Source organism: Xiphophorus maculatus, chromosome 10, assembly GCF_002775205.1.
Source record: "Xiphophorus maculatus strain JP 163 A chromosome 10, X_maculatus-5.0-male, whole genome shotgun sequence".
NCBI lineage: Eukaryota > Metazoa > Chordata > Actinopteri > Cyprinodontiformes > Poeciliidae > Xiphophorus > Xiphophorus maculatus.
In genome coordinates, this window is record NC_036452.1 from 17,757,839 (window position 1) to 17,770,337 (window position 12,499).

A 12,499-nucleotide genomic window follows, 5' to 3' on the forward strand; every position below is an offset into this window, starting at 1 on the left:
TGTTGGATCCTGCTCCACATATTCATGAAACAGAATCAGTATTTCGGGAGAAATCTTTGTCACACATCACGGCTGTCTTGGCATATTTGAGGTGAAGTTGATTTCAGAAGCTTCATTTCTACCTGAATGCTTGATAGGTCAGGGTTCAGAGCAGTGGCTTCAAGCTACATTCCTCAAGGGTCAGAGTCCTGCAGCTTTTTACGTTGTTAAGACAAGGGATGCATGCTTGAATTAAATGGCCAAACGGCGTCATTAACATGCAGTCAAGCTCCACAGAGCTCTGCTAACGAGCTATTATTGAAGCAGGGTGTGCTGAAGCAGAGATACTTCTAGAATCTGAAGGACCTTTGTGGACTGGAGTTTAAGACCACTGCGTTAGAGGGTTAACAATTCCGAAATGAGTCAGAATTAAAGTCCATGTCCAGCTTCAAATATCCACCTGTTGCTAAGTGTATGCAGATGATGCCTACCTGTGCTGGGAGCGCTGCCACACAGGCTGTGGGTCAGGCTGTTTATAATGCTGTGGAGGGATCTAAAATCTGAAGCGGTGTACACACATGTTCCGACATCTCCAGAAGCAATGTCCCTCATTTCACTGTCATCAACGTCTTGGCCCACACCTAAAAGAAATATCATTAGTGTACTGATGCATTAAGAACAAAATAGCTTGGTGGATAACAGGACTAAACTAAAACTTCTATAGACAACTCTGGTACTGACGTGTGTCTCTCGGTCTAATAATCAGTCTGAAAACAAATTGTCACCCATCACATTGCACTCTATCTTAGCGACTTTACTCATCCAACTTATCCAAGCAACTTTTGATTTTGAAGTGCTGTACTCTGATTATTTAAATCGAATCAATCCAGAAAAAGCCAGTCACCAATAACGTATATCTCTATCCCAGTGTCCTTCAGGTTTTTGGCAGCAGACGTCACATTATCCTGAGATTGTCCATCAGTGATCAGAATTGCCACTTTTTTAGAGTCGGCACGCATCCCCGCTGCGGGTTTGAAGCTGTGATGCAGAATGTGTTCCAGGGCTTTTCCTGTAAGTTGCAACAAAATAAGCATTAAAAGTCCTTTTAAAAGGCTCAGAGCTACAGTCTCTTCAGATTCTTGTCTGCCTGGCTCATGAAATAAGATGCTTCTGAGAGTTCTGCCCCCCACTGCTACCCAGGAAAGTATAGGAATCTCACTACAGCAGACAGACAGAATTCTGTTATATCACTGAACACCTTCTTCTTTCTCCTTGTAATCCATTATCTAGGTCTGAATTCTCATCAGAGGTTGTTTGTAAAATAGAAGGAAACTGTTAGATTTCATACAGTGGCTGAAATGGCATAGTTTCACTTTTTTTTTAATGTTCTGGTTTGTGACTGAACAGAACCTGATACTCCACAGCTCTTCATGCCGAGAATCTGCTTTATTAGTAATAATACGCTAACCTGTGTTTGTGCCTCCACCGTTCTGTTGTATTTTGTTAATAGCCTTCAGCAGGGACTCTTTGGTTCTGTGTGTGTTCAAATTCCACTCAGTTGTTGCTTCTTCACTGTACTTAGTCAGACCTACAAAAAGCACACAGTTATTGGTCAAACCAGATATTGTTTTTATGAATGTACTATTGATGTTCAACTCTTGTAACTGATCATAAATTATTACCAATCTGGAAATTGATGGGCCCAATGTGGACATTTTGAACTAGTTCAGATATAAATAATTTCATATGTAGAAAGTCTTTAGGGTGAATACTTCCAGACTCGTCAACCAACATCACAATGTCAGCTTTTGTTGTTTCACATGAAGCTCCTGAAAAATGTCAGAAGAGACCAATAATAGATCTATTTAAGAAGTTGTGCTATTCACTACCGTGTTTAAGAACATGTTTGTGTTTTTTTTTCCTCTAATGCTTCTTTATGTCATCAGAGTGAGAGGTATAATCAGATGAATCGTCCAAGAACCTTGACCCACTAAGATAGAGCTGCAGAAAAACCTGGAAAGAGCAAGTTTGTTTTTTTTCTAACTAAAATAACATTAAACAGGGGTGCTGTGGTGGTGCAGGGGCAAAGCACGACCCACATATGGAAGCATTAACCCTCATGGCAATAGTCGCAAGTTCGATTCCCGGCCTGGCATCATTCGCCGCATGTCTTCTCCCTCTCTCATTACTCTCTTTCTTGTTGGACTACTTTCAAATAAAGGCCACTAGAGCCAACAAAACCTTTAAAAAGATATCATTACACAAACATCAGTATTATGAACACTAAGCACAATAATCCAGTGCTAAAGAAAAAGCACGATGAAGCGATCTGCGCATCTGTAGTTGAAATATTGAGCTCAGGTGAGTCGAAAACCTCATGTTGTGCACGAATAAGAAAGAACCGTTAAGGCATTCCATTGAAATAATGACAACAAATGAAATAAATAATGCATCTTGGTTATATTTATTTTCTAATAGTTTCCTAAAAAGAAAACAAACCGGCTCATTGGTGTGTTTTGGGATTTCCAGTATATTTTGAAAGCAACACTTTTGTATTCTTTTGCATTGACACTCATAAAAATGTTTTCTGTCTGTATTTAAAATGTTCAATCTCTAAATCTCCTTACTTGAATTATTGTCTTTTATTGTGAAATATGACATTGATCTTCAAAGTGCTAATGGAAAATGCTCCACACTGAGAAAATACACTTAAAGTTACAACAAGCAAGATTTTTCAAGGGAGATTATTGTGCTATGGTAATGACACTGATAAACTAAAAAAAAAACTTTAAAAAAATCCTTATAACAGTTTAAATCCAGGTCCATCTCTATGCATGTTGCTCTGTTATAAATGCAGTCACATTGTATTAGAATGTACTAATAAAAAATATATATTTACCACATTACAAATGTCATTATTGTAAATCAGATTGCCTTTAGTTGAACATAAATGTGTTTTTTCAATACCCAAACATGTATTGATGTGTTTTTGGTGCAATATGAACAGTGACATTGACTGAACAGCATCTGATTACCTGCTGGGCTGTTGTCTCCTTCAGCCTGCTGCTCTATAGACATAAATAAGAACAAACAAACAAAAAAAAAACTCATTAAAAATATACACAGATATATCATCTCCCCCTTTCTGTGCTTTGTTGATAAAACCTGAAACACGTTTTTTTTTTAAATCAAACTGAGCTGAATTAAATGTAACTATTCAGTTCAAGCTTTAAGTCACATTAACTTCTTCATAATGTTGTCCGAATGAGTTTTAACTCATCAGAATTGAGACACTTCAACAACTCAGTGCTTTGATGTCATCAAGTAATTTCTGTTATCTAAGAGCAAAAAATATCAAATTATGTTTTAGCAAAAATAGCCCCAGCCAAGTAAACAGATATACAATATTTTAAACAATAATAACAAAAAAAAAACTGCAAAGGAAAATAGTAGTTTTAAACCATTTATTTATTGGTTTAAAACTATAGTTTAAAACTATTGTGGAATTATTTGATAATTCTACACATTATAATTTAATTGACTCAAATGTTTTATTTTGCATTTTGACCCTAAATTTTTTTTTTGTCCTACCTGAGCCCCAGAGCAGTAGCAGGAGCAACATCACCAGCAGTTGATCCATGTCCAGGTAAATGTCCGTCTCTTGTCTTTTTGCTGTTTGTGTTGTCCTCTCTTAGGAAGTCATTAAGTTTTGGGTTTTTTCTTTCTGTTTTCTCTCTTTATCTCTATTCTGATAAGTGAATTCTTGGAGCCACAGTTTACTAGTAAAACCACAGATATAACATAGACCAATAAAAGAGATGTTCTTCTGTTTCTGGCAATTTTTGCAGCCTTATATTTTATTATGCTGATCTGACACGGGGTTCCTCAGGGTTCTGTTCTTTGGACACATCTATTCTAGTTGTGCTTATGGTACCTGTTGGAAAGCAGTTTTAGCAACATTTCACACCACATTTATACAGATGATATTCAGTTGTAATCTCTCTTTACTGACTGACCCATTAAGAAAGTTTTTGATGACATAAATAAGCAATGAAGCTGTCGAGAGTTTCCTGTCAGAGAGGTTGGAGTGAACTCAGTGATGAGGAGATAGACAAAGAGGAAGCTCGGCATCTGATTAACTTAGGTTGCTCCTCATTTCTCTCTTAAACTTTATAAATAGGCTTAGCTCTCTCGTTAGATTAAAAATGCTAAAAGCTCTTGAAGCTATCTGGCTGTTTTTGACAGAAACCACCAATAAAGACAGCAAGTATTTTTTCAGGTAACATTTCTGTTTATTGACTCTGAAGACAGAACATTCACAGCATCTAGACGTTATTCTCCACTGACTAACAGTCTGACATAAACTACCCAAACAAAGTCTTCTGTTGCCATTTGAATTAGTTTTGTTTCTAGCTTTTATTTCGATTTCGCAACCTCCCCCGACCCAGACACTTAATTTGCAGAAGAGCTCAACTGAAACAAAAGATAAGGCAATGATAATCTCTAAGCTTTTGGGGTTTAGATGCATATTTTGTAAACCGACATCGATTGCCATGGGAACAATAAAAACAGACAGAAAAGGTTATAAAAACAACAGACTGGCGGAGGAAACCAACAGCAGTTTCCATGTTTTCTTTATCCATCCTGCACCATCTTCATCCAAGCGACCAGATGAGGGCGCTGTCTTGCTGATGCCGAACCAATCCAGGAGCCTGGTTTCTGGGAGGACCCTTTCGGCTGGGCACGTAACCAGTAGAGTTAAAGTCAGTTAGTACCTCCTGTGTTTGTTACCATGGGGTCAGCTGGTCATACTGTCTGCAGAAGCCGCTAACGTCCCACGCTGATGTTGCAGACCTTGCAGCTGGGGTCTTTCTTGGCGTTGAGGGTAGACAGGCTCATCAGCTGGTGCCCGCTGATCTGTGACACCGTCCCCAGAGACACATCCACCGGCTCCGTGTAGAGCACCTCCAGGATGACGTCCTGAGCGTGACGGAAGGACAGCGAGCCGTCCTCTTCCTCACCGCAGCTCAGGAAGCAGTTGTTTGACCTATCCAAGGCTGGCAGCTTACCTCTACAAAAAATGTCCCCTTTGGAGCCACTGGGGGCCAGGACCACAATGACATAGTGATACGAGGTGTACATGCAGTAAAAATCCCCAAAGTAGGCATTGGTGTTCTGGTTGAACAGGAGGTCTGCTTGGATCTGGAAAACATAAATGGACATACATGACATGTGCAGTCACTGGTAACAATTGCATCGCAACTGTCTCTCACTTCAACCCACTTTGGACTTGTTCAACTAGAAGTTCTGATGGTTCTACAGTTGGGCTCAGGGTTGGCTGAACTGGATCTGAGATATCTCTGCATGATATGAATGTTATGAATCTGTATATGCTTTTATATCCACATTTCCCAAAGGTTTCTGCCACAACTTCCTGGAGAGGAACAAAATCTATGGAGATGAGCACTATAACAACACCACAGGTACCAGGAAACCAACAGGACCGACACCTTTTAAGTTGTAGCAGACGGATAGATTAAAGGTGATTGTTGTGGCTCGACAGATGTACCTGGAAGCGGTACGGCCCGTACGGAGAATCCTGCGGAGGTCGCCCAGTGTTGAACTCTGTGTTGCAGCTGAAGAAGATTCCTTCCAGCTTACCGCTGATGGGTGAGCCGTGGCTGCCGCTGTTGTCCTTCACTGACGGCAGCATGCGACAGCACTGAGCATCTCTGGAGCGGTAATATTGGCTGTTCACAACACACACATACACAGGCAGAGAGACAGAATCACAGGTTAAAATACATTTAATATAGCATGGAGCAGTGGTGCAGTTACACCGGCGGGTCACACCTGTTTGGTTGGAAGTACTCCCTCTGCTGGTTTCTGTAGAAGACGGTGAACGGTAACATCCTGCCGGCGATGGCCTCGGCTTTCAGCAGGAGCTGCTTCAGCTGGACGGTGGAGTAGTCTGCAAAATCAAACTTCGGGTTTTAGTTTAACTGCACATCTGGTTATTGGCTTTATATTTAGGCTTTGGATGAGATTGGCCATCTGAAAGTCTGGAATGTGGTTTGGTTATAGCTGTCTGAATGTCGGCCAGATAAACTGATCACTTCAAAATGACTTTTACAAAAAAATAAAGTTATGTGAAATTTTGCAGTCAAACATAAGAATAGGACATGATAAAAAAAAGGAGGTTAACAGGATTTAATATTGTCACCTTTCTAAAATAATGGCCTATGTCATTTTTTGACAAAAAAAATAAATAAAAATAAAATAATATAACAAAATTAAATAAATAAAATAAAAAAGTCACCTCTTTTTTGCAAAACAAACAAAGAAAACAAACATGATTCAGGTAAAAAAAAAAAAAATCACTTTTGGCAAAAATTGACTAAGCCCATTATATTTGAAAGCTGACAACAATATTACTGTGGAACCTGAAATCTTCTCTTTATTCTACGAAACTGAAGTGAAGAACAGGTGGTTCAGTTTTTCCGCCTGACCCGCTGTGCAGAACTCGACGATCTCGCTCCAAGCAGAAACAGCGTATTCTCCATCAGGCTGCTTGGTGGCTGTCTGAACGGCCACGGTGTATTCCGTCCGAGGGCTCAGGAACCAGTGACCTCTGACCGTCATCGGCAGAGGAACCGCTTTGGCCACCAGCTTGGTCGGTACGTCCTGGAACACAGGATGAGATTCGGTCAACGCGGCGCCCGCGTCGACGGACGTCTGTCAGTCGCCACGGCTGAACGTCTCGCACCATGTGCTTGAACTTGTTGGAGCTCTTGTCTTCCTTCTTGTTCAGGTCAACAAAGTAATGCGTGATCCGATCCTGGCCTCTGCTCTCCATGTTCCAGCTGATCTTGAAGGAGTCGCATGTGACGTTGCTGATCAGGATCTGCTGAGGAACCGGCAGCTCGTCCCCGTCCCCGATGCCGCTGTCCGCAGACTCTGACTCTGGAAGAACAAAAATGTAGGTTTTCGACAGCAGCTGTGAAATACTTCTACAGTAACCTATATAAAAGAAATTTCCTAACAACAAACTCTATTTTTACTATTTCTTTTGTCAATAAGAGGAAGCCAGCAAACATGAAGATTTGTGGAACAACCGATCTGCTCAGCTCAAGTTTATGTCTTAACATGCATCCATTGCTGCATGGGACTTTAACAAATTCCAGAAAATCTCTTTCAGTGCAGCTTTCCTCTGTGCAATGTTGCATTATTTCATCCAGCACTGAAAACCACACTGACATTGTGAATACCAATCCATGGAGACATCCAGTTGTTCTTTGGTCCCATTCTCCCTGGAAACGGTGTCACGCGTCACCTTAATCATTTCAAAATGTCTCATACAGAAATTGATGAAAACTGACAAACTGAAGCTGGATGTGTGTTGGCAGGAAAAGTGGTCCAGTCCTCAAACGTGGAAGAAGAAGAGAAGCAGTTTGGTGCTCCCACCCTTTTTGACGGTCAGGGCGTTTTTTTTTGTTTTTTTTTTCATGATGCAAGAGGATTATTTCACAGTCACAGCGAGGGATTAATCTATTAAAGGTCGGATACTCTGACCCTGAATCAGATCCCAGCTCAGAATCGTGTCAACGGGAGCGAACAAAACAACGTCCGACAACAGAACTACGTCATGTGGCTCCTCATTGCTTCGTTCGGTCCTTCAAAACCAACAGAACGGAGAAAAGGAAATCCGTGTCGTCCTGCGAGGACCGCTGTGCTCTGTGTTCGTTTGTCCCTGTTCTTCTCCTCCTCCTCTTTCTCTTCCATCCCTTCTTTTCTGCCCATGTTTGAGCACAAAAAGGCTTCAGTCCACAAAGACACTGAGAGCTTGAAGGCCGAACAAGGAGCCTGTTGAGGAGGTGAGGACAGCAGGAGGCTCCAAGCTTTACAGGCCGGGTGGGGGGGCCGCATTCTGAGAGCTCACCGAGGGGAAAAGTAAAAAAAAAAAACAGGTTGGAGAGGAGGTTCAGGTCAGTTCTGGGAAAGGAACATGGCAGTTTTGTTTTATTATTATTATAGATGAATTGAAGCTGCAGCGAGTCTAGATTATTCTCATGATGACGGAGGCGCGTCTGTTTTTCAGTTGCAGACGTCAAAAATTCAGCAAACCCATAGGAAACAAGCCTGATGGATTTGTTTGCTGGAACATTTAGCGCCATCAGGGTTTTGTTTTTGTTTGTTTCTGTTCTGAAGGGTGGCATTTGGAGAGATAAAAAAAAAGAACATTTTAATTTTTAGCAGAGTAGATATCAGGTAATTGGAAACTTTGACTCATGATCAGATTTACAAACACCTTCAGGAGAACCAAAGTTTTTATTTCTTCTTGTTGTGTTTATCCTTCCATCCTTTATGTGAATGGAGGAAGTGATGTGTCCATTCATCCCCACTGGGAAGGTAATTATCCACAGGGATGGAAATCAGCAGGCTGAGCTGCCAAAATTCCCACCACAAAGAAACAGAGAGACAGGAAGCTGTTTTTCCTCTTAAGGTCTCTGAGCCATTGCCACCTGCACAAAACTGATCCATCCAACCATCGCTGGGAGAGACGATCCTTGAAAGAGGTCACAACGTACGGTTGGTTTGGGCTAATGTAACAATGCTGCTTTTAATCACAGTTTTACCTTTTGATTTCCTAAAACGACATGAATCATCTCAAAATTCCCAGTTATCTTGTTTCCTTTTCTTTACTTATTGTACCTTGTCCTTCATCTTTTACTGTAACTCCATGTTCTTATTATCTCTGGATGGTTCTCTCAAAGCTGTTATCTCTGACGTTTGTGGCTGCAATTTGCACCCAAAACCCAAACCCGAAGCAGTCAGAACCTTTACGTCCCACGGCTACGCCTGGACTGTTTGCTTTTCTGTTTGGATTTAAATTTGTCGGCCGCACCAGTGAAAACCAGCCACAGCTGGTTTCGGTTTGTGAGGAGAGGACAGTGGCTCTCATTTATTCTCCCAGTCTGCCGGACAGCAGACGATAAGGATCCCAACCATTCAACACGGACGCTGAACTGTTTCACCCTTTGCTAATGTGATTCTTCCTCCTTCTGGAGCTGTGAAGGTCATTTGTCCTGCAAGAGAAACTTTCAGTTCGGATGAGATCGGATGATCCCGAAAATGCACGACTCTCTTTTTGGTTTGCAGGGCAAAAACAGCCCTCCCTACCGTGAATTGAATTGACACTTTGATACATTAAAACCGGATTTGCCAGGGCGGTGTAGGCCCTTTTTTGCACTGCAGTGTTGCAGTCGGCCTTGACCTGTTGTATCCCGACGCTGGTTTCATTTGCATTGCACAGAGTGCCACCTCCAAAGATTGCAGCTATTGTCAACTTACTTTGCCACACAAGAGAAGGCAACACTGACCTCCTGTTACTGTTCGTCATCATCATGCAACTTTGGCAGCAACTGGAAGGAAGAATGGCGACTGAATGGTACATACAGGCCAAAGTGCTGGAAAAGTACCGAAGACCATTGACCAGAAGACACGAGGGCCAGACAACGTGGCGAGCGAATGTACCCTCCAGCAAAGCCAACAAACCAATCAACGGCTGACTTTACGTTTTTGCTTGCCTGTTTTTCAGAAATATGCCACGCTGGTCTTGTTGGAAAAGGGTGTTGCTGGGATACGTGAAGCAACGAACATCCATAAAAGTAGCATCGTTCATCTTTCAGGCTTAGCTCAGAGACGCTTCTCAAATCCACGTCACATGTCACGAGCATGTCCCAGGAGTTAACAAACCGTTCTGTCGTCCTCAAAGCAAACATGCGGCAGGAAGTGACAAACGGTTGAGTTCTTACAGAGCCACATTAGTAGGAAAAAAGCAGTGCTTTTAGTAGCACAAAATTAGCAGCTCTGATATCCAGTCCATTGTTAACATGATTATTTGGCTAAAAAGCAGCCAAAGACAATAATCATCCTCAGCACATTCCTATCCGATTAGAGCCTTCTGTGAACGACACCACTGCTCTGGGAGGGGCTGCATTGTGTCTTTAAGTAAGTATGTCAGTAAAAACATGATCAATTGAATCTACACTAAATTCCCGAAACATGGAGCCGCCGCACTCAGCATTGATTTCTCTTCTTCACATCGTGATGAAATAACATTCACTTCATCACAACAAAGGACAAAGAATCACCCAACATACCGGTCAGATAAAACTCCCTCTCAGACCAGCTGCTCGGTCAGCTCATTGTCATGGCTCAGACATGTCCTGCTGCACCTTCTCATTTGTCCTGACAACAATATCAGTGTCTTCAGTGTTGGCTCCTCTCGACGGCCTCGTAGGCCAGTGCTTTCTTACCCCTGTCATGTTTTTTTTTCTCGTTAAAAAAAAAAGAAACAGAACAAATTGTTTACCAAGAGTAAAAATCTCCTTCTATGACACGAGGCCTTCAGACTAAAGTTTCTCTAAGCTGAACATGAAACCTAAACGGGACAGCTCTGTACCAGAGGATTCAGACCAAGTTGGTTTGTGATTTTAGTTTTGAATCGTTGTAGCGGAATCACTGCCGTGTCAGCTGCCGCAGGATGTTTGAGCTGGAAGCGACGCTTCATCACCGGGATCACAACAGATACAGGCAGCTCCGGTTTGTTTTTTCCTTTACTCTGCTGCAGAGCGAAGGGAGACAACAGAAATGTTTTTTTGACGGCTGAGGAAGAACTAAAAGCAGACATTAGAAACTGAAGACATTTTGAAACAGTAGCGTTTTTAGTCTGTCTGACGGGGACAACGAGCCGATGCACACTGACCTGGGCGGTCGTCCAGCTGCAGACTCTTCACCTCCACATCTGGACTGCTCAGGCCGCTCGGAGGCTCCGTCATGCTGCTGGTACTCGGAGAGATGACCGGAAAACCTGAAGAGGAGAAACAGTTGACCACTCTGCCTGCAGCTCGCTCTATCTCTCTCTCCTTCTCTCTCTCTTTCTGTGCTTGATGACATCAGGGGATGATGAGCAGAGAGAGAGAGAGAGAGAGGGAGAGAAAGTTGTTATCCCTCCACATCCACTGAAACAGCAACAACAACCTTTACTTTCATTTCTTTATCTTTCATGCATACACATTCCTTTGCCTGTATTTAAGCTGAAACTGAACGGAATAGCAGTCAAAGTCCAAAGAGAAACTCTGAAAGACCTTCAGAAAACTTGCAGCATTTTAAAGGCTTAAATGCAAGTCTGGGTGTAATAATGTTCAATTTTCACTTTTTGGAACAGTAATAATCACCTGCCGTGTTTAGCTTAGGGAATTGAATCCATCTGTTGCGTCTGAGAGAGCTGTATTGATTGCTCTTTCTCAGAGGAGACGAGAAGATAACCGTAATAACGACTTTTTAAGCGTAAAAATAAATAAATGAATAAATAAATAAAATCGACACTGTGCAGCATTTCATATTTCCGTTCTGCTGAGAAACGTCCCGGACATCTGCAGATGTTTGACCGTTTGCTGCCTGAGAGTGACATCTTCTCCTGTGGATTAACACACAGCTGATGGAGGATTAGAGGCCACGCTGAAAACTGAATTAAATGAGCGCTTACATAAGAGGATTAGCTGCAGCTCCAGAAGCACTGCTTCGCTCTGCGGTCGCGCTCCGCTGACAGGAGCGAATACAGTGTTTGCTTTGCTTCAGAGCTTTTCAGCTTTAAAGGCTTTCACTCATTTGGCCCGGGGGTTGGGTTAAAAATGGGGCTACAGCGTAGTGCTAGGACGAGGAAGACGTCCTCCGCGACCTTAGAGCAGCAACTGTTGCCGCACACCAATCTGGGAAGGGTTGAAAGGATCTCTTCGGAACTATCTGATGTCCGTCGTGCTGCAAAAGGACATATTGCCAAACAAATTGAAAATGTTTAGGTCAGCTGCCAGAAGTCTTCCAGTGAGTGGACATCATAGCAAACGAGTTCAAGGTCAGAACGTGCAATGCTCAGAGACAAACAACCCAGAAACTCCACCTCAGCCTCCAAAGGCAGCAGTTATCAATGATATTAAATGCTAAGTTAATTACAGGAAATTTTGAAAAAAAAAAACTCCAAAAAAAACAAATAAAAAAAAAACAAACTGATCAACTACAGATTGTTAGAAAAGTTTAAATGAAGTCGTCTCTATCTGAAGAATATGGCAGCAAGATTTTTCCAGTGGTTCTCATCAACCGTCTAGCATGACGTCTATTATTATTCCCAACTTTTTACTTGATTTAGTAGCAGAAATGTGTTTTTCTGTTCCGTCAGAGGATTTCTGAGTTGAAGAGCTGATTCATCAAAAAACATTTTTTGCTCTGTTTTCTGCTCTGATTAATGTATTAGAATGAAGAAGTCTAGGGTTTGAAACTATTCCTTATAACCAGTGAGGTGTGTCTCTCTTTTTTATTTTGCAGCTCAATTTCAAAAATACTTTATTAATCGCAAAGGGAAGTTAAATTTCGCTAAATCAAATCAGTAGTTCATAGACTTATAATGTACCGTATGTCTAAACATCATTATAATTTTTGAGGCATTAATTTGTAAAACCTT

At 41.8% G+C, this 12,499-nt stretch overlaps 2 protein-coding genes across 5 annotated transcripts; both read right to left on the minus strand.

Annotated features, from left to right (window-relative positions):
• Window positions 1-408: 408 nt before the first annotated feature.
• LOC111609945 (collagen alpha-1(XII) chain-like) lies at window positions 409-3,652 on the minus strand. Its single transcript, XM_023341492.1, has 6 exons — window positions 3,571-3,652; window positions 3,015-3,047; window positions 1,662-1,808; window positions 1,448-1,567; window positions 884-1,048; window positions 409-620 (listed from the first exon to the last, which is right to left on the minus strand). Exons 1-6 carry the CDS (start codon window positions 3,617-3,619, stop codon window positions 409-411), a joined length of 726 nt encoding a protein of 241 aa, XP_023197260.1. The 5' UTR covers window positions 3,620-3,652.
• Window positions 3,653-4,249: 597 nt separating this feature from the next.
• Window positions 4,250-11,969, minus strand: LOC102228218 (phytanoyl-CoA hydroxylase-interacting protein-like). Of its 4 annotated transcripts, none has more exons than XM_023340850.1 (7): window positions 11,531-11,969; window positions 10,748-10,852; window positions 6,746-6,942; window positions 6,489-6,663; window positions 5,833-5,950; window positions 5,549-5,729; window positions 4,250-5,181 (listed from the first exon to the last, which is right to left on the minus strand). In XM_023340850.1, the coding sequence occupies exons 2-7, from the start codon at window positions 10,818-10,820 to the stop codon at window positions 4,807-4,809; spliced, it is 1,119 nt and encodes a 372-aa protein (XP_023196618.1). In that variant the 5' UTR covers window positions 10,821-10,852; window positions 11,531-11,969; the 3' UTR covers window positions 4,250-4,806. The 4 variants fall into 4 exon arrangements, with proteins under 4 accessions (XP_023196618.1, XP_023196617.1, XP_023196620.1 ...); XM_023340849.1 differs by having other exon boundaries at window positions 11,220-11,969; XM_023340852.1 differs by lacking the exon at window positions 11,531-11,969 and adding an exon at window positions 10,445-10,606 and having other exon boundaries at window positions 10,748-10,835.
• Between the last annotated feature and the right edge of the window lie 530 nt (window positions 11,970-12,499).

Excerpts from the sequence above, each read along its gene's own strand:
- LOC111609945 (XM_023341492.1), bottom strand. The coding sequence starts at position 3,619 with ATGGATCAACTGCTGGTGATGTTGCTCCTGCTACTGCTCTGGGGCTCA. Across the intron at positions 1,809-3,014 it reads AGGAGACAACAGCCCAGCAG|GAGCTTCATGTGAAACAACA; the intron begins GTAATCAGATGC and ends GACATTTTTCAG. Across the intron at positions 621-883 it reads GATAGAGATATACGTTATTG|GTGTGGGCCAAGACGTTGAT; the intron begins GTGACTGGCTTT and ends TATTTCTTTTAG.
- LOC102228218 (XM_023340850.1), bottom strand. The coding sequence starts at position 10,820 with ATGACGGAGCCTCCGAGCGGCCTGAGCAGTCCAGATGTGGAGGTGAAG. Across the intron at positions 6,943-10,747 it reads GCAGCTGGACGACCGCCCAG|AGTCAGAGTCTGCGGACAGC; the intron begins GTCAGTGTGCAT and ends TTGTTCTTCCAG. Across the intron at positions 5,730-5,832 it reads GAGTACTTCCAACCAAACAG|CCAATATTACCGCTCCAGAG; the intron begins GTGTGACCCGCC and ends TGTTGTGAACAG.